The 25,872-nt window shown below is 39.8% G+C and overlaps 2 protein-coding genes across 2 annotated transcripts; one reads left to right on the forward strand and one right to left on the reverse strand.

Annotated features, from left to right (window-relative positions):
- Nucleotides 1-1,113: 1,113 nt before the first annotated feature.
- polr1e (RNA polymerase I subunit E) lies at nucleotides 1,114-7,352 on the forward strand. The gene is made up of 12 exons (XM_061712041.1): nucleotides 1,114-1,280; nucleotides 1,447-1,550; nucleotides 1,626-1,702; nucleotides 1,817-1,902; nucleotides 2,991-3,043; nucleotides 3,122-3,266; nucleotides 4,369-4,476; nucleotides 4,573-4,669; nucleotides 4,789-4,919; nucleotides 5,391-5,472; nucleotides 5,609-5,740; nucleotides 7,092-7,352. The coding sequence occupies exons 1-12, from the start codon at nucleotides 1,217-1,219 to the stop codon at nucleotides 7,255-7,257; spliced, it is 1,245 nt and encodes a 414-aa protein (XP_061568025.1). The 5' UTR covers nucleotides 1,114-1,216; the 3' UTR covers nucleotides 7,258-7,352.
- Nucleotides 7,164-19,132, reverse strand: fbxo10 (F-box protein 10). The gene is made up of 11 exons (XM_061711936.1): nucleotides 18,938-19,132; nucleotides 15,613-16,226; nucleotides 13,737-14,546; nucleotides 12,689-12,838; nucleotides 12,299-12,435; nucleotides 11,911-11,981; nucleotides 11,674-11,826; nucleotides 11,231-11,578; nucleotides 9,965-10,275; nucleotides 9,672-9,859; nucleotides 7,164-8,398 (listed from the first exon to the last, which is right to left on the reverse strand). Exons 2-11 carry the CDS (start codon nucleotides 16,222-16,224, stop codon nucleotides 8,218-8,220), a joined length of 2,961 nt encoding a protein of 986 aa, XP_061567920.1. The 5' UTR covers nucleotides 16,225-16,226; nucleotides 18,938-19,132; the 3' UTR covers nucleotides 7,164-8,217.
- Between the last annotated feature and the right edge of the window lie 6,740 nt (nucleotides 19,133-25,872).

Genomic DNA, 25,872 nt, shown 5'->3' on the forward strand with positions numbered 1-25,872 from the left:
ATCGATCATGTCTGAATGTAGTGTGTGTGTTGTAATTTGTACCAATATCGCCTTACTCAGACGTTTTTTTTGTTGTTTTTCTTTTTCAACCAGACTCACAGGGGGGCGCTGTGCTTCACTTCCACGTCCATGACCTCGCAGAGGTGAAGCCCTGCACTTCCCCCGTTTCACCACGGGGTGTCGCTGCTGCAGCCTCGCGGCCAGGGAGTGATGCTCAACTACAAAGATTGTAGTCGATCAAGATGGAAACATCCCTGCTGCAAACTGGGGCTGCAACCCAAAATGTTGAAAGAGCCATCTTGGACCAAAAACACTAAAAACAAATGTCTGGAGCCGCAAAAAAATGAAAAGTCTTGTATAAGCATTAGAATGAAGGCAACACATGTTGCAGATTTTTTTTTTCATTATGCACTTCGAGAAAAAAGTCGAAATGTCGAAAAAAAGTTGAAATGTTGAGAAAAAAGTCGAAATTATGAGAAAAAAGTCGAAATGTCGAGATTAATGTTGGATTACAATCTTGAGAAAAAAGTCGAAATTTCAAGAAAAAAGTCAAAATGTCGAGAAAAAAGTCGAAATTTCGAGAAAAAGTCGAAATTTCGAGAAAAAAGTCAAAATGTCGAGAAAAAAGTCGAAATGTCAAGAAAAAAGTTGAAATGTCGAGATTAAAGTTGAAGTACAATCTTGAGAAAAAAGTCGAAATGTTGAGAAAAAAGTCAAAATGTCAAAATTTGAACAAAAAAAATCGAGCTGCTCAATGGCATTTGTATATTTTACGCAAGTTTAGCAAACGTTATTTACAAAGCACAGCCAACACAGGCCCAAGTACAAAACATAAGGAATAACAATAGATTATAAATAGATTACAATTAATAATTAAACACACACACACACACACACACACACACATATATATATATATATATATATATATATATATATATATATATATATATGAATCATGAGGCAAATAAAAGCATGATGAGCTGAATGATAATGATAAAAATACAATATTTTCATCTGATTTGAGTCAATGCAAAATATTTCAAAATGTTTTAAAGAAAAAAAAAAGGAATATAAGGGCAGGACTTTTGGACTAGAAAAACAAATCTGAATTGTTTAATCAACTCTGCATTTGTCCTGCCGGAAATGTATTTTTGTGACCACAGAAAAACAGAGGAGTGAAACATCTCGCCAAACGTAAAATATCACAACAGCAATGGCTGCCTCCTGTAAGTTAGTGTGCTGTGGAGAGGAGAGGGAATCCGACCAAGCTGTTATTGGTGACTATCTCATTTATTCCCCGTAATAAATCCTTTGAAGGGCAAATGCAGCTACAGTAACGTGATTTAATCCCGTTTGGGATTTAGCAGGTAGCAGAACGGTGCTGTTGTCGCGAGTGAGAGCTGCATGAATCAGATGGTAACACGTTTCTCTCGATTTTCACAGTCCGCTTTGCAAATGGTTGCGTCAACAATGAAGACAAATTGGATTTCACCATGTACAAGAACACTGAGGAAAATGATCCCAGGAAAAAGAGAAGACGGTTACTGGTGAGACAAACTTTTGGTTGTGCTTTTCCACGGTGTGTATGTGATGACTGAGGTTCCTGTGTGTTTCTCTGTTAGGTTGCTGAAACAGACAGGATGTCCTATGTTGGGCAGAATTTTGGAAATGGAGCGTTGAAATGCAATAATTGGTGCAAGTAAGTGAATATGCTGCATATTTTGACATGTTCTGGCTTCTGGATTGAATTCAAAGTTGTATTTTTTTTTTTTTAACACAAAAACCAAAGTTGTAATCATTGGTCCCTCCTCAGATATTTTGTTGGGGTGCTGAACAAACAGACCATGAAGATGGAGGTACACAACGCTCTGCTCTTCAGCATGCAGCCTGTTATGCCAGGTAAAAGCACATATAGATGCCAAGGGCGTAGGTTTGGTCTCAACATTGGTAGGGACGATATAACAGCATAACCTGCATGTACACTTTTTGCTGAGGACGGGACATTAATAAGACCAAACAGATTGGGTGAACGGGGGTCAGGGCTACATTTGTCACGAATATGAACCTAATTAATTGATAGGCTAAATGATCAATGCAAAATGAATCTGTATTGACTTATACTAACTTTCATATGTATTGGTTCACCTGATACACGGTTCGATTCAAACCTTTGTTTCAAAAACTACTAAAGAAACATTTTGAAAACTTCCAGAATATTCCAGGATTTTATTAGCAATTTAAATTGCAATATTTGAACATAACTTAAATTATATTAACATAGACAATAAATACAAACTTATTAATAATCTCTTAGCTACTACATAACCTATATATGGAACTACATTTTAGCCTACATTGTCCTTCACCACAAGAGTAATACATTGCTTTAATTGGTTGTCTCTTTCACATTCTTCTTATTTTCATATTTATCATATTATTTTCTAAAATGCATCAGTGGTGTAGATAGGCTGCAAATGAAAATATTTTTAAATAAATAATGTAAAAATAAATAAATACATTTTCACATTTTAATAAATAAATGCACTAATAGGTATTTGGTTTGGTCAAGTCATCAGCCAATCAAACGTGCGTTTGAAGGGAAAAAAATGGGCCGGCAAATTCAGCGAAAAGTGAAAAGGGGTAAATGTAAGTCTGAACATAATGAAAATAATTCACTTAATGGTAGGGTCAATTCTATCCTTACAACATTTGGGAAGACAATCTAAATTACCTATATATCTGAACTCATTATATAATGCAAATAAGGTTGCTTAAAAGTTGGTGGGGACAATTTGAGCCTCCTGAAAAGTTGGTAGTGTTATGTCCCTACCGTCCCTATGCAAACCTACGCTCTTGATAGATGCACATTGTGATATTTTTGCCATACATATGGAGTTTAATTCAAGGATAACAGAATAAAATATCTTTAGAGAGGAAAGTGTTTTCTTTGATATGGCGTTTATCGGTTATTGTGACTTTGCCCACAGAAGAGACAGAAGCTGCAAATCATGAGGACACGGCTCCGTCCTACAGAGACAAGGTACAACATCAAATGTCTCGTTTTTCCGTAAGTAAATACTGGTGGGAAATTACTGCTTCTAATGCACTTTTTCTTTAGGTGGACTCATTGATCGAGGCGTTTGGAACCAACAAGCAGAAGCGAGCGCTGAGCTCCCGCAGGCTGAATCTGGTGGGCAGCGATATGCTGCACCATGCAGTGGCTGAAGCGGCCAGCGCTGTGATTGAGGAGAAGGGCCTGGAAGGTGAGACAAGCTGCACAGCTGCTTTTGTCCTGTGTGTGTGTGTGTGTGTGTGTGTGTGTGTGTGTGTGTGTGTGTGTGTGTGTGTGTGTGTGTGTGTGTGTGTGTGTGTGTGTGTGTGTGTGTGTGTGTGTGTGTGTGTGTGTGTGTGTGTGTGTGTGTGTGTGTGTGTGTGTGTGTGTGTGTGTGTGTGTGTGTGTGTGTGTGTGTGTGTGTGTGTGTGTGTGTGTGTGTGTGTGTGTGTGTGTGTGTGTGTGTGTGTGGGTTGTGGAGTGGTGATGGTGGTTCAGGGTTTCTGGGGCCTGTTTCTTGGAAATATCTGAATGAAAAGCCAGTAAAGGAAGGAAAAAGCTTACGTTAAGCCTAAATGTCTTTGTTGGCAGAGGTGTCAAGTAACGAAGTACAAATACTTTGTTACCTTACTTAAGTAGAAATGTTGATTATCTATACTTCACTGGAGTAATTTTCAGATGACTTTTTACTTTTACTCCTTACATTTTCACGCAATTATCTGTACTTTTTACTCCTTACATTTTAAAAACAGCCTCGTTACTCTATTTCATTTTGGCCTTTAAAAATAACTATCCAGTTAAATTGCTCCATCCGGATAGAGTGAATTTGGTTGTAGTTGTGGCACAAAATTCCTGCAACTAAACTTGGATGTACATTCCAATAAAGGTTAGGATAAATGATAACATGCCTCTGAAGTTTGACTTTTTGCACCATTACAATACTTATAGGCAACTAGTCATCATATATCCTGCTCTCTGAAACATGTTAATGCTCAATAGTACACGTATATGGTTCTTTAATACATTTGCATTATACTAAGATGCATTCATTTTCAATGGCTTTTGTCCTTAATGGCCTTTTTCCCCCTTACATTACTTTTACTTTTATACTTTAAGTCGTTCTGAAACCAGTACTTTTATACTTTTACTTGAGTAAAAAACTTGAGTTGATGCTTCAACTTCTACAGGAGTATTTTTTAACTCTAGTATCTATACTTCTACCTGAGTAATGCATGTGAATACTTTTGACACCTCTGTTTGTTGGTTATAATGTCAGTAAACTAAACACCCCCCTCCAATCCTTCTCTCCTCAGCTCTTCAACAGGAAGTGGCGGAGATGGACTCCCAGGGAACTGCCTCCCACCTGCCTCCCTGCAACACGGAAGCAGACACACAAGAAGACGTCTACCCATTCGATGAGCGTATCTTTTATTTGGTTTGTCTCAGCGTTTGTGTGGCTGAGAGAGCGTTTAGAGCTTTCAGCAAGGGTTTTTTCCCTCCTTAATTGATTTCCATAGTCCTGACTCCAGTGGAGTTTGCTGCTCTGGAGCAGTGTGGCGACAAGATGGCAGCTCTCACCCCAGAAGAGGTGCAGAAGATGACAGACGAGGGAGGGTAGGGCGACAAACATACATGCTTTCCTTTTCCGTTTTTTAAACAAAATTTAATTGCATTGCAGCCCTGGTTGTTTTTTTTTTTTTTTTTTTACATTTTTGCTTATTTTTTTATTAAAGGTGCCTGACTGTTGTGAAGTTTCTGGAGAAGTTACCGACTATGGACAAAAACAGAGAGGAAACTGCACGCTGTGCTTTTTACCTCTCGCTGCTCCTCAAACTGGCACGGCAGAGGAGTATTTCCCGAAAGTGTGAGTGATGGTTTTTCTCCTTCATCCCTCCTGTCAAATGCAGTGCAGGTGGAAAGATTTCAGACCCTTTTTTGTGAGATGGGACCATATTGAAGCAGAAATCTGAGGGAGGACACTTGAGCATTTGAAGAGCGTTTGGCATTTGGCAGCATCGTTGTCGGTTTGGACGCGTTTATTTTTGCAGCACTTTAAAAATCAGGCCTTTTATTATGAAGTGCTCAGAAAGAAGCTATTTCTTGAACTCACATATATCAGTATTTTCCTCAAACCTGTTAGGCTTTTTCACAATGGAGTTACAGCAAAGTGTGGATTCATAACGGGGGAAAAACATGATTATCCTCAATCCAGTATAATTTGAGGGAATAAATTATGCAAGGGCCTGAAATCTTGCTGTCGTCATCATGGCATGTATGAAAAGTGATAAAAAAAAACAGATCCACACTTAAAGCAATCATTTCTGTTTGTGTGCAGTTGGGCTGGAGGAGGGCTGCCCCCGAATCATTCAAAACAAACTGTTCAGAACCTTCACTGCAGAGACTTTCAACAATGGCAGGTATGATCGTCAAAAAAAAAAAACTTGTTATTTTGTCGCACTTTCTAAACTAGGATGTTTTTGTGTTGACTTCAATGAGAGAGTCGACAATTAATGTGCATCAGCTCCATCTTTTCATGTAACCATTTTCTTTTAGGATACAGAACGTGGTGTCGTCATCAATGAAGTCTAAACTGGCAGCGTACAGCCTGGCCCTGCTGCTGCACATGAGTCACATGACTGCTAACCTGACGCTGCTGCAACGTGACCTGGGAATCACTGAGGCCAGGTAACAAAAAAGGTCTTTTAAAAAAGCCGTCCTGGATTCTTGTCTTTTCAGCAGTACCATTTATTTCTAAAATCTTAGAAAAAGTTGTTGCTAAGCAACTTACAGCCGCCTTACATAGACGTGGCATCCTTGATCAGTTTCAGTCTTCAGCCCTCCTTAGAGTCACTAATATGATCCTTATGCAGGACATTGTTCCATCCTATTGTTGTTGAACTTGACCTCAGCTTTTGACACCAGCGATCATCATATCCTGCCTGGTTGAAACACCGGGTTGGAGTATTAGGTTCTGCTTTTAAATGGGTTTCCTCTCATCAATCTGGAAGATAATTTTCTGTGGCCGCTGCTAAATTGGATTCCTCTTCTTCATCATTCACCTTCGGTCTGCCACAAGGGTCGGTTTTGCTGCCTTTATTGACTATTTTATATCTGCTCCCTTTGCAGCATATATCAGGCTCTTTTAAAGACATTTTTTTTATCAAACCTATGCTTGTGATATTCAGCTTTGCATTTTGTTTTAAACCTCAGGATGTTTTTAAGATACAGATCTTGCTTAGGTGTTTGGATTCTCTCTTCAACTGACTGTAAAAACGGAAGTCCTTGTTTGTGCCCCTGACAGGTTTCTCTCTAAAATAGTACAGTCTTGGCCCCCTTGCCTCATTTATTAAGCCTTCAGTGAGGAACCTCTGGGTTTTTTCTTTGGATTCTCACATTAAGTCACCTTCTCACTTTTTTTTAATCAGTTAAAAAAAATATTGCCAAGCTGAGTCCAATCATGTCACGATCTGATATTATTCATGCCATCATTTCCACAACCCCTTACTAATCCAGATGCAGTGGCTCCACATTCACTTTGGAGTGCATTTAAACATTTTGGTTTGAACATATAGAGCTTTAAATGATCAGGTACCCCATTATATTAGAAATCCCAGCAGGTCCCTGAGATTATGTGACCAGGGTCTGCTCATTATGGAGCAAACACGGCTGAAAACTTAAGGAGACAAAGCCTTTGCAGCAGTGGCTCCCTTCCTGAGTCTGAGATCTGTAGACTCTGCAATTTCTCTTAGAAAGCAGCTAAAAACAAATTTTTAAACTTGCTTTTGCTTCGTTTTAATATTTTATAATTTGTCCTGTTTTTTATTTTTAAGTTCTTTGTGGTTTTTACCTTGAAAGGTGATATATAAATAACATTTTACTCACTATGTAATATCTTAATGTATTGATGTGGGAGTAAGGCGGTTTAATCTAGCCATGGAGATATTTTCCCATCTGGGTTGTCAGTCATTTGTGAAAGTTCCTTCTTGTGTGTATTTGGAGGAATTCTGTCAGATCTCACGGGTATGTTTTCCTACAGGATGATCGAAGTTGCTAAATCGATGGGACTGACTTTAAGTAAACCAGCTGGTCGCAACAAGAATGACCCCGAACTGCGCGATGACAACAAATACGCCTCTCTGGTTCTTCCTCTGGTCAAACACGACCCGTTCATGGAGAGACGGAAGCGCAAGAAAATGCACTGAGAAAAGACCACAAGTGGAAATGCCTATTAAAAAAAAACCAAACAGCTTTTTATTCATGTATTTTGTAAACGAATAAAGTGGTTTACTTGTCAGTATGCAATGCTTTTACTTTATATTCACTGCTTAAGGTACAAAAAAAGCAGACTAACAAGCTGTAAACAACCTCTAGATGACAGAACATCCAACTTAGGCACAATTGTCGACATCACGTATTGCACACTAAACTTTTTCCTTCTCTCTCTCGTTGTTACCGGCCGAGTGGTTATGTTGACAGTAACTTGTCCCAGTGATGTTTGACACCAAAGAAAAGCTGAACCTCATACAGGACATAATCAAAACACCACAGATCTACCAGGAAAGAACATCTCTGTGCAAGAGTCAGAAGACTAATTTTGGCTCTTTTTTCTTTTGCATATACACCTCATATTATGAACACTTGGTTCCATAGCTACAATCTGATTGTTTTTTTTTTTTTAAAAGACAAACAAGGCACAGCTTTACTTTACTTTGTATCACAGCTGAAGGTGAAGGATCTCCGAGGCCTCTGACTCCCGTTAGGACTTCTAAATGTGCATTTCCTAACCGGAGTCCCAGAAGCAAACTGACAAAAACAACGAAGATGACAGTTAAAAAAAAAAAAAAAAAAAAGCTTCAGTGAAATTCATGTCAAAGATGATAAAAAGGTTTGAAGGAGTTATGTTCAAGCTTCAACAGCTAGTATTTTGCAAGTACATTGGCATTTGTTCATAAGATTCTTTTAAAAGCACAATTACAGATTTTCAAAATGTCGAGCCATCCTTACGGGATGGATGGGCTCTTAATTCTACAACTGGTGTCCTTTGAAGTCTTAATGGTTTATTGCACTAGTTAGATTGTTCCACTCTTGGAAAGGTGACCAGATGTGGACCTCTTGCCAGTGGATTCCATTCGCATTGATTTGAAAAAGATTTGTGTCAGTATTCACAAGATGGAGCAGAACATGCTGCCATTGTGGCAACCACTTTCCACCGTAGCGCCAACCCTGGTGCTCATGGAAATTCCCAGTCCAGACGGATACTGGGAGGAAGAGATGCCCGCAGGAGAGGTGGCCAGTGGGCGAGGAGGAGGGTTTTCTAGGATCCATGACGGCCCTGGTGTACAGCTACAAAAATATAAACATGAGAAGAAGTAAATGAGAGGATTTATTTAAAAAAAAAAGTACAATTTCCATACTTGTTATCAGTACATTTCTGTCCAGCTAGTAAAATCCAACTAAAATTGGAAGATTATAGGGACTTTTTTAAAAATTGAGCACTTAAATTCACATAATTTGAAGAATGAACCAGTTTCCTTTTGCTGGTGAAAGCTTTCATACACAAATAAAATTTCACATACGTTTTTAATAGGAAAAAAAAAGGGCAATGGCGGTTTCAGGATGGCAGTGCTGCATTCTGGGGAAAAAAAACAACCCACTTTTCTGGCCACCGTGTCCCACCAGCTCCAGAGAACAGAATGAAGGACTGTGATTAACACCTAATCAGCACCACTAACTTTTGCTGCCACCCTGGTATTTTGATAATTAAATACAATTATAATTCATGAGTAATTCACTAATTCATGATAGTGAAACTGCAATGTCAGCATATCCAGTACCTGAGTTGTAAAAAAAAAATAGGGATGGTGGATTTTATCATATGGGGACAGATAATTTGTGCTGATTGTAAATAATAAAATCTATATCACAAATAATAGCACTGACCAAAACACCTGCAGAAATACTGCAGGAATGACATAGCAGCAGTTAAATGCAGCCTTCTGTAAGCTTTAAATATCCACTGGGCTTACATCTAATACATCAAAACACAACAATAAAAAACAGTTTTCTGAACTTATCAATATGACTCTGTCCTTCACAGGATAAGTAAAATGGATCACTGCAAAAACTCAAAATCTTAACAAGAATATTTGTCTTACTTCTAGTTAAAATATCTCATTTTAGTAAAAAAAAAATCTCATTACACTTAAAACAAGACTCATCATTGGAAAAAACAAAAGTTTTCACCTGTTTCAAGTAGATTTTCACTTGAAATAAGTAGAAAAATCTGCCAGTGGAACAAGATTTCTTTGCTTGTAATGAGAAGATAAATCTTGTCCCACTGGCAGATTTTCCTACTTATTTCAAGTCAAAATTTACTTAAAACAGGTGAAAATTGTCAAATAAGTTATTTTTCTGGTGATGACTCTAAATGTTGAAATAGCAGTAAAACCACATTCATTGATGAAATGACATAAGGGATGGAAAGGGGGGATGGCAGTTTTACAGGGGGGATGATTTTGACCGTTTTTATTTCAGGGGGGGATGCCAACCCCCCTCAACTCGAGTACTGAGCATATCACAGTTGGAATGTTTTCTGTTTTTATGCTTGCATAGTTACCTGTTATTATGCCTTAGAAAACTGTTATTGCGAAGCACACAGCTCTCAATGTCGGGGTCCATGTGTAGGAGGATTTTCTTGTTCCCCGGGTGACCCTGGAATAAGATGTTGTCATGGACAACGCCTTTTACTGGCCCCAACAGCGCGATACCACAGCCTTGTGTTGGTTGAACACGGTTGCGCATTATCTAAAAACAAAAATAATAAAAGCAATCTGTATGTGCACAATAGCAATGTGTGTATGTGAAACAAGACGTATTACTTCAGTGCACTGATGCATCACACCATTTCACCTTAATATCCGGGCTTGCAGAGACCTGGATCCCATATCCTTGGTTACCAACAACGTCATTCTCCACTATCTGCCCGCTGCCAATGAACCTCACGCCAAAGCCGCTGTTTTCATAGATGCCATTCCCACGAAGCTCCACCCTGCAGTCTTTCTCCACCGTGACGCCGCCCCGTTCGTTGTCAAGGATGCAGTTTGTGGCGAGTCGGGTCAGCTGACTGCTCTGCAGCACAGCGATGCCCGGGCCCCGGTTGTTGTTTACAAGGTTGGCAAAGACATTCATGGCCTCACTGCTCTTCACATACAGACCAACCGCTACGGGAAAAGAAAAATATGTGAGATTAAGAATGCTACTATACATTTTGATGCAGCAAATAAATGTCGCGCCCATACAAGCTATAATGGGAGATATGGGATGGGAGCCATGTGAGGTACGTTGGAAAGGTGGTATGTTAGCTTTATGGAACAGAATAGTGAAGATGCCAGAGAATAGAATTGCCAAGAAAACATTAAAATGGGATGTTACAATAAAAGGTGCATGGGCAAGTGAAGTAGAGGATATATTTATGAGGATTGGCGCATTGCATGTATTTCAAAATGTGAGCGTTGTGAATGTCTCTTTGGCTAAAGAAGCCTTGTTTAATGTATATCAGATCAAATGGTCACACGACATATTGTATAAACCAAAATTAAGAATATTTAGTATGATAAAAAGTTGTTATAGCTGTGAAAAGTATGTTTGTGCCTCGTTATCTAAAAGACAACGATCATTATGTGCCCAAATCCGTTGTGGAATCTTGCCTCTGCACCTTGAGACGGGAAGTTAACGACGGGTCCCAGAAGAAGAGCGGATTTGTCCTTACTGTGACATTAATGAAATTGAAAATGAGTTCCATTTTTTATTTTATTGTCCTATCATGAGCTGCGTCAAAAATGATTTGATAGGTGTAAGAATTTGGATTTGATGTGGGTAAGCGATGCTGAGAGACTCAAATGGATTTTTGATCATAAAATATTTGCACTTGCTGACTATTTGGAGAAAGCGTGGGATAGGCGAAGAAAAGTAACATATATGTAAAAATATCCATTCTGGTTTTGATTTATTTATTTTGTTTTTCCGGTGTACATTATGCAGCTCCCAATTAAGTATGTGTGATATTGTGTATTGATGATTTTCTGTTTCTGGTGTCTTATAATCCTGTAGGGATGGATCTTCGGACATGACACAAAAATAAAATTCATTCATTCATTCATTCATTCATTGTAATACCTCCATTGTAGCTCACGCAGTTGCTCTCCACCAGGGCCACGCTGATAGAGCGGCGAGCAGAGTGCCGCTCATCCTCGCTGTCCAGATCGCTCTCCCATGCAAACAGCTCACCCTCTTCATTAAAGTTCTCCTGCCCCTCTCTTCCTTCTCCTTCAACCCCCCTCCTTTCGCCGCTGCCATCTCCACCAATTCCTTCCTGTCCAGGCCAATTTCCCTCCCTGGCCTCGATGTTCTCCGGGTCCTTCCTGCAGAAAACTGCCAGCCCATACATACAATTATGGGTGATGTAGTTCCCCAAGAGCTGCGGGAGGCTGGACGACATAACCCATACGCCACAGCCTTTGTTACCTAAAAAAAGACAAAACAGATTTACAATGGAACATTTGTGAAATAAGAGATGGAAGGATACACTCCAGCTTTGATGCTGCCATTATCAGACGTACAGTAAACATGGTTTCCCTCAATAAGTCCACGTCCTCTCTCCCCCACCACAACGCCATCCGAGTAGCCGTAACAGATGTGGTTGTTCTTCAGTATGGGGTCACCTCCTCTGCGGATGTCCACACCCCCCCACTGGTTCTCTCTTATCACGTTTTCTGTAATTAAGATGTTTATTTCATATAAATGATAAATACAATGGGGTGTGTGCTTGAGGACGTGGGCCAGACCCACCGACGCACCTTTGATCATCCCCCTGCCATTCTCGTTTATAGCTATCCCCGCTGCCTGACCTTGGAAGATTTGATTCCCACTAAGGAGGGAAAGTAGAAGAAATAAAATACATTATTATATAGTGAATGGTGGTTGCAGCATTGCACTGTTTTGGTTCAATTGGACACTTGAATAGAGCAGTGTGAATGTTCATCTTATTTATAATGTACCGGTATGTGGTTCTACTATGATTTTTTTTCTCCACTTAAATAGCATTTTAGGATTTCTATCTCATATCATTTGTAATTTGTCCTCCAGAGGACCATCTAGAGGCTGTTAAAAATACTAACAATGAATACCAAATTTCACTGAATATCTAAGTAATGAAAAAAAGCGGTGGACTCACGTCCAACATACCTCACCACAGGATTCCCGCTGAAGAGGATATACACACCAGCTTCCTTGTTGTTGTAGATCAGGTTGCTCCGAATGGAGCCTCTCCCATTGCCAAGGACAACAACCCCAGAGCGCAGACCACTATGAATTTTGTTACACTGGAATGAATGAGGAGGAAATTCAAAACAGCACCAAATAAACTTGCATAAGAATTTTAATTTTGTCTAAAGGTTCCTGGAAAAATTGTTGCTTCAGTGGAATCAAAACTCTTAAATTGAAGATAAGAGGTTGAAACACCTTAAAATTTGTCTGATAACAACCCAGGCATAAAGTTATAAACACTGGACTTGTATTAGGATTATGTAGACAAATGTTCCCATCTTTTACAACATGGGTTTGATTAGGATTTACCAGAATGGTTGGGTTGGCCCCTTTCCGGATATCCAGACCCGCCTCCCCGTTGGAGTGGATGTTGTTTTCTGCAATGAGACCCTGAGCAGATAGGCGGAGAAACACGCCTGATGCACGGCACTCACAGACCTCGTTTCTTAGCATCACGATCTGAAGGAGGGAAACAGAAAGAGGTGGCTCAGGTAACGACAGGAACACGAAACGGCTGCTAAATTACTAATGATCCAAGACACTTCCTCTACTTGATATGTTGCTAGTGTGTCAAGAGTAAATGTGTTCAGATCCATTTCCTATATTTAAGAGAAACATAATTAGTAGTGTTGTCTCGATCGATCGGGCAGCCTATCGATCAGGCCCGATCACGGCATTTTCAAAACATCGGTATCGGCCAAAAAAGTATCGGGACATACCTAGTTATTAATGTTTTTAATATATATGAAATCGTTTTATATATCGTTGTATTTAACGTCACTTCCGGCCAGCGGACGGCGTGACTTCCGGCCGTTGGCCAGAAGTGACGGATTAAGTGAAACTAACATGGTTTACATGTTTGAATTGTGACATTTTATATCTGTTTATGTTGCATTAAGCTGCTGCTATTCATTTCATGCCATTCAGAATGTTGCACTAAGGTTAAGCCAAAAAGTATTTTCTTGTTTTTGAGTTTGACTGGATGTCATTCAACTACCTCTTTTGAAGTTAAATTTATTTATTTTTGTTATTGGACTATTCTGCATTTTTTGTTTTAGTTTACAATTTCATGTTTTTAGATTTTGTGGCACCAGTGCTGATAAGCTTTGTTGAAATATATGTCCATGTTGTTTTCCAATGGACAATAAAAGAAACTTGGGATAATTTAGTTTAAGTCCTTTTTAAAAAAAAAATGTTTTTATTAATTCATTGCCGAAATGTATCGGGAGCCAAAAAAAGTGATCGGATCGGGAAAAATGAGGATCGGCAGATACTCAAACTCAATTGATCAGGATCGGATCGGGAGTTAAAAAATCCTGATCGGGACAACCCTAATAATTAGTCTGATTTGGTTTACCGTAGAGTTCTGGATGCAGCGCACAGCGTAGTTTAGTCCCCGGAACACATTTTCCTCCAGTCGTGCTTGTCCATAGTTTGACAGATGTACGCCACCCTTCCCATCTCTGAAGAGGCAACGTCTGAGAATGCAGCCGTGGGTCGACGCTGCCAGAATCTGCGCCTCCGGGTCCCTGTCTAGTTCCTGCTGGAAGGTGAGAGGTTCAGGGGTTACGGAGGGAGGGGCGGGGGACGAGGCGGGAGGCAGGGATCCATCTGTCCGGGGCTTGAGCAAATGTGACAGGCCGTGATGCTCACACGGGATTTTGTAAACCAATGTAAATGTTTTTTTAGTGTCGTTAGTTCCGTCCCGGTTCTCATCTTCTTCCTCGCTGCGATCCCCGTCGCTCCAGCCGTCTTCAATAACTGTGCCGTGACACACTGCGTCTCCACCTGTCCTCCTTTTCCAGTCCTCCATGTTCACATGGTCCTTTCTGACATTCCTGCCAGCAGGGTGTTGCTCACCGGTGGAAGCGGCCTGAGGGCTGTTGGGAGAGCTACCAAAACCGGGTGGGAACGTCCTGGCCAGCGCAGCCAAGTACTTACAGGCCCAGTTCCTTTCCGACACCGAGGGACCTTCCACGGTGACCGAGGCCGTGTCGCTCCCCGAGAAGTCGCAGCTGTCGAACAGACTGAGGGCGACGCCGAGCAAGTGGGCAGAGCTGCCTTGTGAGAAGGAGCAAAAACGAGCCTGGCAGGTTCCAGGACCTCTGACTTGCAGCTGGGCTCCTTCAAAATTGCAGTTGTCCAGTTGAATGTGACCCCATGACGTCTAGAAGAGCAAGAGAGCAGGTTGACTTACAAACTTGCTGACAACAAAAGACATACAGGACTGTCTCAGAAAATTAGAATATTGTGATTTTTTGTAATGCAATTACAAAAACAAAAATGTCATACTTCTGGATTCATTACAAATCAACTGAAATATTGCAAGCCTTGTATTATTTTAATATTGCTGATCATGGCTTACAGTTTAAGATAACTCAAAAATCCTATGGAAAAAAATTAGAATATTCTGGGAATCTTAATCTTAAACTGTAAGCCATAATCAGCAATATTAAAATAATAAAAGGCTTGCAATATTTCAGTTGATTTGTAATGAATCCAGAATGTATGACATTTTAGTTTTTTTAATTGCATTACAGAAAATAAAGAACTTTATCACAATATTCTAATTTTCTGAGACAGTACAATACTCAGCACTGATTTGGTCATTTTTAAATACAAAACAGAGCCGGCATTGTTGAATCCTGAATCTCTAATGTTACCTACCATAGATAGGTTTATTTCACAAGCTCAATTTGAATTAGAACTTCAGATGCGTCAAGTTTAATCTGTTTTCTTCATAAAATTTAACATGTTATTTAATTGCCACAAATTATCTTAACCCCTGTAGACCATTAGGGGCTTTATTGATCATTCAGGTAATTTTTCCCTCAACTTTTGGCCACTGTTTTTGTTGTATTACTCCATATCAGATTATTGTTTTTCAAAAGCATTTTGAAATTCTTATTTCATTTTTTCCCCCTTAAATCTCAATTATACACCAGGAATAAATATACTAGCCTTTCAGGTCAGGTCCCAAAAATTAAAGCTGACTGATTTAAGCCAAATACCGGTATGTGGAAAGCAACATTCATCTGTAGGGGTTTTTATTATTGTAGTTTTTGGTTGAGGATATTTTTGTCCTCAAGTGACCTGAAAGAGAGGTCAATGTAAGAGCCCAACAAGGGTTGGGGCTGAACTTCACAACTGCACTGAAATTTAGCAGAACAGCAGAATTTAGCCCCCCCCCTCCTAAAAACTAGAAACTAGAAAGCACAAGCTGCTAAAGTCACCTTGTAGACGACGGTGGAGAACCAGGTCGGCATGAATACCAGGTTACACAGCCGGGCAGTGGGGCACTGCTGCTCCATACACACCAGCAGGGCCACCTCGCCTAGCCGGCCCACGCCCACCAGCTCCACGGGGACCTTCAGCGCCACCTCCGCCTGCTCCTCGTACACTCCCGGGTGGAGAACCACGCGATCGTACGGCCCGACCACGCCGAGGGCCCCGCGCAAGGTCTCAAACTCGCACCCGGATCCCACGTGCCAAACCCTGCGATCTTTACGGCGACGGAGGAAGAGGAGGCAGGCGGAGGACTGGAGCTCCGGCAGGTTTCGGGTCCAGGTGCGGGTGGCGAGGGCGTGCTGCTTCAGGGCCTCCCTCCACGACGGGGGCTCGCGCTGGGGCTGGCTGGGCCAGTTGGGGTGGCGGCACTCGGGGCAGCCGAGGCAGAGCTGCCTCCAGCGGGTGTTGTCCAGGGAGAGGACGAGCTCCCGCCAGGCGCGGCACACCTGGCAGCAGCGGCCCAGGTCCGGCAGGGGCAGGTACGCCAGGATCACCCTCCACAGCTCCACGGGGAGGCTGCCCACCTCCATCACGTCACGCTCACCGGCTGGGGACATACCTGTCAAGATTTGGATTTAAAAATACGGTCAATTTTCAGCTGCTGACCCACCAGCCCAACTAAGGTCCAGTATCTTACATTTTAAGACAAGAAATCTAAAATAACTAGCTGTCAACCACTTACAAACTACAGAATCTGAAATACTATGTACTTCCTATGTGTGTAATTCCTATAATAGAGTAATTCTTATAATAGATTCCTATAAATGTAAACACAAAAGGGGAATTAAAGCAGATTTATTTATTTAAAATATTTTCAGTGTTAATTCATTAATTAATTCATTAATTGTCTTCAAGTGAAACATTTACATAAAAAACAGAATAACAGTAATCTCAAAAGGAAAAAAAACATTTACATGTTCTTTTAATTTATCATTTCACTCATGTCGTGGCTCTCTGGTAATAATGACTGATGCATGTTTCTGTATCTCCTCTTTAGGAAAGTAAATTCGGTTTCCCATTTTTAGAGATATTTACACCAAGTCTTCCCTTTTTTGGCGGAAATGCCTTCTCTTTGGTTACATCCATCCATCTCTGATTTGTTGGGATAGAGAGAGAGAGGGGGGGGGGGGAGAGGGAGGTAGAGAGACAGAGAGAGAGAGGGCAGAACTGGGACAATTTCCCCTCTTAATTAGGATACAAAAAAAGAGCCATCAAATTTTACCAACACCTAAAAGCAAGCGCCCCCGACTCCTACCACTACAAAGCTCTCCACAACCAAGAGGAGAAGCTAAAGAAGAGTCTCCTCAGCCAGCTGGTCCTGAGGCTTCACCTCCTCTACCAACAGCAGGCCTCAGGACAGCCCTCACACACCAGTGCATGTCATAGATGGAGAGAAACACAACCAGACAACACAGTCTCCTTATAGCCCTGCCTATTAATGTAAAATAGTTCTGTATATATATATATATATATATATATATATATATATATATATATATATATATATATATATATATATATATATATATACATATATATATATATATATATATATATATATATATATCTCCGGAAATCAGGAGGGATGGTGGATTTTATCATATGGGGACAGATAATTTGCACTGATTACAAATAATATAATATATTACAAATAATAGCACTGACCAAAACACCTGCAGAAATACTGCAGGAATGACATAGCAGCAGTTAAATGCAGCCTTCTGTAAGCTTTAAATATCCACTGGGCTTACATCAAAACACAAAAATAAAAACACTTTTCTGAACTTATCAATATGACTCTGTCCTTCACAGGATAAGTAAAATGGATCACTGCAAAAACTCAAAATCTTAACAAGAATATTTGTCTTATTTCTAGTTAAAATGTCTCATTTTAGTAAAAAAATCTCATTACACTTAAAACAAGACTCATCACTGGAAAAAACAACAATTTTCACCTGTTTCAAGTAGATTTTCACTTAAAATAAGCAGAAAAATCTGCATGTGGAACAAGATTTTATTGCTTGTAATGAGAAGATAAATCTTGGCCCATTGGCAGATTTTTCGTACTTATTTCAAGTGAAAATTTACTTGAAACAGGTGAAAATTGTCAAATAAGTTATTTTTCTGGTGATGACTAAATGTTGAAATAGCAGTAAAACCACATTCATTGATGAAATGACATAAGGGATGGAAAGGGGGATGCTTTTGACCGTTTTTATTTCAGGGGGGATGCCATCCCCCTCATCCCCCCTAAACTCGAGTACTGTTTGTATGCATGTGTTAGTTATTTAATAGTGGTGGGGGGAAAAAAATCGATATTGCAATATATCGGTGCTCTCTCTGTCGCAATAAATAATCGATAAACTGACAGCAAATATCGATATTTTATGGATGGATTTACGCGGTTGTCACTGCATTATTGTTCATGCACTTTAATTTGTCCAGCTGTACAGTGTTTACATTTACAAGACTAAGAGGCAGTGAGGTACTATGCAAAATTAAGTTGCTTACTGACTTTTCAGTATTAGAAACAAAGTGCACTGTCCTGGTTTATATAAAACATGTTATTAATGTTCATGCACTTTAATTTGTCCAGCTGTACAGTGTTTACATTTACAAGCCTAGGAGGCAGTGAGGCTCTATACAAATGCACTTTCTTTGTACATTGTATGAAGTTTTGGCATTAAATAAATGCATAACTACAGACGTTTTCCTTTTTATGGGTATTTTCTCTTTTTCAGTCACATATATCATGATATATCATTGATGAAATTTATTACAGTATATTGAATATCGTAGATATCGTGATATTATCGTTATCGTGGGCCACGTATCGCCACAGTATTGCATTGTGAGTTACCCGTATCGTCCCACCCCTGTTATTTAATGTTAAATATTTATTGTAATTGTCTTAATATTTCATGTATTAATTGTATTGTGGTTTGTTGTATGTATATGTATGCTTTCGGCAACAATGGTTACCATTCATGCCAATAAAGCCAATTTGAATTGAATTGAATTGAGAGAGAGAGGGGGGGAGAGAGAGAACCCAACCATCAAGCAACAATAACAAACACATGCGCACGCAACCTCGTCTGCAAATGCAGCCACATCAACATTCAGCCCCACAATAAAAAAGAACCAGTTCATTTAACTCGTCGACAACTATTAGATAAATCCGTTTAAAGGCGGTTAGCTTTGCGAGGCAAAGCTAGTTATGAGAGATTTTGGCGTAACTCACACTAACAATGACAAACATGGAGGCCGTACCTGTTATCAGTTCGCCATAGTTGGACGAATCAACACATGTCGGCTCGGTCTCGGCGCCAGCCGTCCGTCCGCGTCTCCTCACAGCCTCCACAGGACTCCGCAGCAGCCCATGACGACCAGGACAGTCTCAGGAGGAGGAGAAGCGGCGCTCAGGCGAGAGCCACCGGTTTACGGCAGGAGAGCGGATCTCTCCATCTTCCGCCTCCCAAAAAGTGGGCGTTGACCTCACGCCGCTCAGCACGACTCCGCGGTAAATCGACGCAGAGCCTACGCCGTAGGGTACGCGGCGACGCGCACCGTACGGTGCGTGTCGCAGCGTATCCTACGCCGTAGACTCTGCGTTGGTGTAACGCGGTACCATAAATCAGCCTTCAAAAGATGGAGCACGGAGGAGGAAGAGTGGCGTAGGGTCGTGTTTGGGAAATTAGAGAACATGCGTCCGTATAGGTTCTCACTTAAACTCAACTAAGAGCATCCCTTAAAATTAATATACACTTTTTACCCATAGTCCAAATTTGCCTCATTGACTACCATCTCATAAAAGTGCAATAAAAATGTAATACATAGGCTATTTATTTTCACTTTCACCACATAAAATCTTTTCAACAAGTTCAGACCTAGCCATAGATATAAAATGTATTATAATTTTAAATATTATTTTTACAACTCCTGATTTTTTCAATAGGAAAATCACAAAATATGCAATATTTTCAAAAATAAGGTTCAAAGTGAAATATATTACAGCATTGACTATGTCAATAATAACATTTATTTTGATGCATTATTATTTTTGGAACAATGAGAGTTCATTTAAAAAAACTTACACTCTTTACCTTCATGTCCAAATTTGCCCCATTGACTCCCATTATAACCACATATTTCTTATGTAGGTACTGTAATTCTTACCTATTATAATTTTTTTCAGACGAATTCCTAATAAATCTAAGCCTCTACCTTCAAAATACAGAGAAACAGGTTTTAAGTCTGGTGACCCCCCCAAAACTAGCAGGGGCAGCAGAGCTTCATCACATCAAGTTTCAGTGATGTCTCATCCATCCCGCTCCCGTGTTTAGTTGGGGTCTTCCGTTTAAAAAAGTGTCAGCCTCCACAAGGTGTATTAGCTTCTACGCACACCTTTCAGTTAGACATGTCAGACATGTCCTCTTGACAGAGGTGTCAAAAGTATTCACATTCATTACTCAGGTAGAAGTATAGATACTAGAGTTTAAAAATACTCCTGTAGAAGTTGAAGTATCAAGTTTTTTACTCAAGTAAAAGTAGCTATAAAAGTACTGGTTTCAAAACTACTTAAAGTATAAAAGTAAAAGTAAAAGGCCATTAAAAAAGCCATTAAGGACAAAAGCCATTGAAAATGAATGCATCTTAGTATAATGCAAATATATTAAAGAACCATATATGTGTACTATTGAGCATTAACATGTGTTTCAGAGAGCAGAAGATATGATGACTAGTTGCTTATAAGTATTGTAATAGTGCAAAAAGTCAAACTTATGAGGTATTTTATCATTTATCCTAACCTTTATTGGAATGTACATCCAAGTTTAGCTGCAGGAATCTGAGGGCAACGGATGTAGGAACAAAACTGGACAAGAACATCTGTGCCACAACCACAACCAAATTCTATCCGGATGGAGCAATTTAACTGGATAGTTTTTTTTTTAAGGCCAAAATGAAATAGAGTAACGAGGCTGTTTTTAAAATGTAACGAGTAAAAAGTACAGATGATTGTGTGAAAATGTAAGGAGTAAAAGTAAAAAGTCGTCTGAAATATAATTACTCCAGTGAAGTATAGATAACCAAAATTTCTACTTACCGTAAGTAAGGTAACGAAGTATTTGTACTTCGTTACTTGACACCTCTGCCTCTTGAAAGTGTCCAGACAAACTTATCCTTCACCTTGCTCCAGTTTTAAACTAAATATAGTCTTAGTTATTCAAACAGGTTGATTATTATACAGCACTGGTACTCTTTGCAACTTTCCTGGACCCAAAAATGTACAAGACAAAGAAAAACTGCTGTGGAATGATCATACATTAATGTTTTTTTCTGTATAAACATCTTAACAGAATTGATTTCATTGTATTCGTATTTTTCATGTGGCATCATATTTAAATTTGTCATCCTCTGTTGACCCTCAACTTAGCCAAACTTACCAAATTTAATTCACAAAAAATATCAATGCATTGTAATTAGTTTTATTAGTTTGATTATATGTACATTGTTGTTATTAATAAAATAATAAATGTCTTCTTACTTACTCAGTTATTCTGCTCCTCACCGGTGGAACAAACTTCCTGTAGACCTGAGGTCTGCTCCAACTGTCAGCTCCTTTAAATCAGGGTTAAAAACATTACTGTTTACTGAAGCGTAAATTAACTACTTACCTGCTGTACTCTACTGCCGTTACTTTTTAACAACTTGTGCTTTTTATTATTACGGCCTGAGCACTGACAGTGCGAAGGCCCTATTGTATCTGTAGGAGTTTTTTTTTTTTTTTTTTTTTTTGTTATCCTCGTTTTTCTTCCGACCAGAGGAGGGCCTTTTTGCCCCCCTAAACGTGCCCCAAAAGTCACCAAATTGTGCACGCAAGCCAAGCCTGGCGAAAAATTTGATATTTAATGGTTTGCATTAATGGGCATGGCCTAAAGGCTCAACAGCGCCCCCTAGAAAACTTGCCATGCCATTCCTTCGACAGTTAATGCGGCCTGAACCGTAACGTGCACCCAGGTGTGTTATACATCAAAATGTGCGTCTCGATCCTGCGACGACGGGCATTACTTTTCTCTTTCAAAAGCGTTACCGTGGCGACGCTAGACGCCAAAAAGCGCGCCCCCCCTTCATTTGATTGGTCCATACAGATAAAACTTCATGCCTCAAGCCCCACAATACGGTTTGACGTACATGAACAAAAATCGGTACACACTTGTATCATGTCTCAACTTAAAGAAAAGTCTCTTGGCGCCATGGCCGAAACTGAACAGGAAGTCGGCCATTTTGAATTAATCGTGTCATTTTGGCGCAATTTATGCCATTCCTTCGGCAGTTAATGCGGCCCGAACCGTAACGTGCACCCAGGTGTGTTATACATCAAAATGTGCCTCTCGATCTTGCGACAACGTGCATTACTTTTCTTAGTCAAAAGTGTTACCGTGGCAATGATAGATGCCAAAAAGCGCGCCCCCCCTTCATCTGATTGGTCAATATTTGATAGTCCCTATTTTCTACTATAACTTTTGAATGGTTTGACATAGAGAGTCGTGGGTGTTGTCATCTGACTCGGTTTTGACTCCTTCACCTTAATTGGTGCAAATTAGCCCCACCCCTTCTTCTGATTGGTCGATATGTGATAGTTCCTATTTTCTGCAATAACTTTTGAATGGTTTGTGTAGGTGCCATATGCTAAATATTTATGTTTATGTTGGCATCAGCTGTCAGTTTGACACCTGTCACGCATGTCACGGGGGGGTGTGGTCAAGGCGTAGTAATCTAAGTAATGAATGAATGGGCATATATTCACCTGTTCACCACGCCGGCTGCATGGAGAGGGGGTGAGTAGGGAGAGTGTCATTTTTTGTTGACCGCATGAATACCGCTTGATTACCGCTTGGATATACGGACAGAGAGTGAATATCTTGCCCTGCCTTGCCTTGCTTTTGGCTGTTTGTTCGGCGTTGGAGGAGAATAAATGCGGAAACGGTTTAACAACACGGAAATGGCTTGTCGTTTGTGCAGCGCGTCAGCAGTACCATGCTCCCTCACTTAGCCTCTCAGCCTTGGTTTGGAGTCACTACAGTTTGACATAAAGACTTGTGGGTGGTGTCACCGGACATGGTTTTGAGTCCTTGAACATAATTGGTGCAAATTAGCCCCGCCTCTTCATCTGATTGGTCGATATCTGATAGTTCCTACTTTCTGCCATAACTTTTGAATGGTTTGATATAGAGAGTCGTGGGTGGTGTCATCCGCTAAATGTCCAGGACTGAATACATCTACATGCAAGTCATACAAGCGCTTCCACTGCAGCACGCCTGAACGTGCACAAGGGTGCAAGGGCTCGTTCATCGCTGCTTGCAGCTTTAATTTTACCTCTTTTTTTTTAATCCTTTTATTTGTTATTTACTATTTATTTGTGTCTTGCTGCTTTTAATGTTGATGTAAAGCACTTTGGATTACCTTGTGTTGAATTGTGCTATACAAATAAACTTGCCTTGCCTTGCCTTAGTTACTCAAACAGGTTTATTATACAGCACTGGTACTCTTTGCAACTTTCCTCGACCCAAAAATGTACAAGACAAAAAAACTGCTACGAAATGATCATACATCAATGTTTTTTTTTGTATTAACCAAATACAACAGGGGTTTTAAAAAAGACCAGCAACATTGATTTCATTGTATTAGTCTTTTTCATGTGGCATCATGTTTAAATTTTTCACCCTCTGTTGAACCTCAAGCCGAGCGCAAAACTAATGCACGAACAGTACTAATGCATTGTACAGTAATTAGTTTTATTGCTAATGTTTGATACTCTGATTATATGTACAGTGTTGTTATTGTTTTATTATATGTACATTTGTGTCATTGCATTTCTGTTAGTACATTTTTGTTTATGTTTATTTAAAAAAAATATATATTTATCTTCTTTTTATTTATGTGTACTTCTGACTTGCCTGACAATAATTCCAATGTACCTGTAGTGTCTGGTGCCTGTGCAAATGGTAATAAAACTATATTCTATTTGACAATATGTGGCCCTGCAATGGACTGGCAAACAAAGTATACCCTGCCTTTTGCCCAAAGAGAGATAAGATAGGACCCCGCTTACCTCTGTGACCCCGAATGCAAGGCAAGGCAAGGCAAGGCAAGGCAAGGCAAGGCAAGGCAAGGCAAGGCAAGGCAAGGCAAGGCAAGGCAAGGCAAGGCAAGGCAAGGCAAGGCAAAGCAGCAAGGCAAGGCAAGCAAGTTTATCTATATAGTACAATTCAACAGCAGGGGGATCCACAGTTCTTTACAAAGACATTAAAACATATATAAAAAACATGATTTAAAGCTTACAAAAAATAAAATAATAATAATAATAATAATCATGATAATAAGATAAATAAATAAAATAAAAAATAATAGGATTTTAAGGATTCAAACCTGAGGGACTCTAACACAACTAAATAGGTATAAGCGGGTATAAATGATGAAAAATAATGTTTCATAACAAAGTAATAGAGAATATGGAAACACATGAGGATCAAACACTACAGTGAGGCAAAAGTCTTGTTTTAACCCTGTGGTTGTTAAAATGTGATTAAATGTGTTGTTAATAAGGATTACCACTAGATGATGTTACAAGGACACATCCTGAGTTGTTGTGATATCATGGTGAAGTTTGGTCATTCATGTCCCCCTTAGCAAAGACCGGTCTACGCTTCACAGGCAAAAACACCGTTAGTATGTATTGACACACGAAGACACTGCTTGGTGGAAATGGATCCTGCATTTCTATTGTCACAACATTACTGAAATTATGGGGTCAGATGTTTTAAAAAAAATATGAGCGACTGAAGAATCAAAGCTAGTTGACCCTGAGTGTGACTACTTTGTTACCACTGATTTCACTGTTGAGCCTCTAAAGAAGTGCCTCATTTCAGATGATTACTGAAACCGAACCTGAAACAATAAGAAGGATGTATTATCAAGCAGGGGTTTAAAGGATATTGGCTGTGATTAAAACTACTAAGCTGTTGGATCTCAGGTGGCAAAAACCTGTGAGAACACCTCTGGATGACAGCTGTGTGTAGCTGGAGCCTCAAAGGATTAGCCGGCAAGAACAAAGAAGAAGCCAAAGCGGGGTCAATGGTGCTTAACAGTGTTGATGGTTCAATAAAGCCCTTTTACTGGAAACAAATAGTCCAAATGAATGGTCCAAATTCACAGAGTTCCTCGTAAAAACAACAAACGTAGTTGGCTTCTACATTTCCTTAGGAGTATTATAGTAGTAATAGTCTGATTTTGCTGGTTTTTGTCTTCATGGTTTTAACTTTGTTGCACCACAGACTCTGTTCAACATGACAATTATTCATTGAAAACATTTCAATGTTGAGGGATGTTGCTTTGAAATAAAAAAAACCTTGGCTGCAAATGAAGAAGCGCCGGCTGTAACCATTGTGATCGTGTGCTCCTGTGTCCAAGAGATGGCGATATCCTTCCACTGACAATTAGATTTGACTAAGCAGGTCAAATGTTTTACAGGACGCACCCTGAGAAGTGCTGACCCTTTTTTTTTCCACTACTGTTTTATCAAAATTGTACTTTTAAGTCTGCAAGTTTGGAAATAGAAATCACCCAGTTTTCCATTGCAATGAGAAAAGTAACATTTGAAGATGTGGTGAGGGGTTTGCAAAATATAAGGAGGCAGTGTAGAAGTGTTCAGTGGTACATGGTGCTCTACTTGACAAACCAGTTTTTGTCTTTTATTTTCTTTTCTTTTTATGAGAGCTCTGTTATGGAGAGTTTTTTCTTGTCTATTCTTGTCTGAAGTCTCACGGGACTAATAGGGCAACCGAACTGAAAGTCTTTTCATCAGTTTTACGGACATGCTCCGTCTTGTTCAGGGACCAGTTGGGGGGTAGGCTTTCCAACTTTCACAGCGAAAGAGATGGGGTACACCTTTAACTTGTTGCCAGTTCGTCACCGCATTAGCACGTAAAAACTATCCACAATCACACTCAAAACTAAAACCCATGTTAAAATAACTCCAGTAGGAGGCAACCAATCATTTAAAGGAAACTCACTCAGGCACAGAAAAAAAAACTTTAATCCAGCTGAGGTCCATACTAAAAGCGGTCAGCCTTGTAAGATGTAAATTAGACTATATTTAATATATTTGTTTGCTTTGTCTGTTTCTCCAAAATTCCCTGAGATGG

This window comes from Cololabis saira, chromosome 1 (assembly GCF_033807715.1).
Source record: "Cololabis saira isolate AMF1-May2022 chromosome 1, fColSai1.1, whole genome shotgun sequence".
Classification (NCBI taxonomy): Eukaryota; Metazoa; Chordata; class Actinopteri; order Beloniformes; family Belonidae; genus Cololabis; species Cololabis saira.

Excerpts from the sequence above, each read along its gene's own strand:
- polr1e (XM_061712041.1), top strand. The coding sequence starts at position 1,217 with ATGGCTGCCTCCTGTAAGTTAGTGTGCTGTGGAGAGGAGAGGGAATCC. Across the intron at positions 3,267-4,368 it reads TGAGGAGAAGGGCCTGGAAG|CTCTTCAACAGGAAGTGGCG; the intron begins GTGAGACAAGCT and ends TTCTCTCCTCAG. Across the intron at positions 4,477-4,572 it reads CGTCTACCCATTCGATGAGC|TCCTGACTCCAGTGGAGTTT; the intron begins GTATCTTTTATT and ends TGATTTCCATAG.
- fbxo10 (XM_061711936.1), bottom strand. The coding sequence starts at position 16,224 with ATGTCCCCAGCCGGTGAGCGTGACGTGATGGAGGTGGGCAGCCTCCCC. Across the intron at positions 11,827-11,910 it reads TGGCAGGGGGATGATCAAAG|AAAACGTGATAAGAGAGAAC; the intron begins GTGCGTCGGTGG and ends TCTTAATTACAG. Across the intron at positions 8,399-9,671 it reads TTTCTAAGGCATAATAACAG|CTGTACACCAGGGCCGTCAT; the intron begins GTAACTATGCAA and ends ATATTTTTGTAG.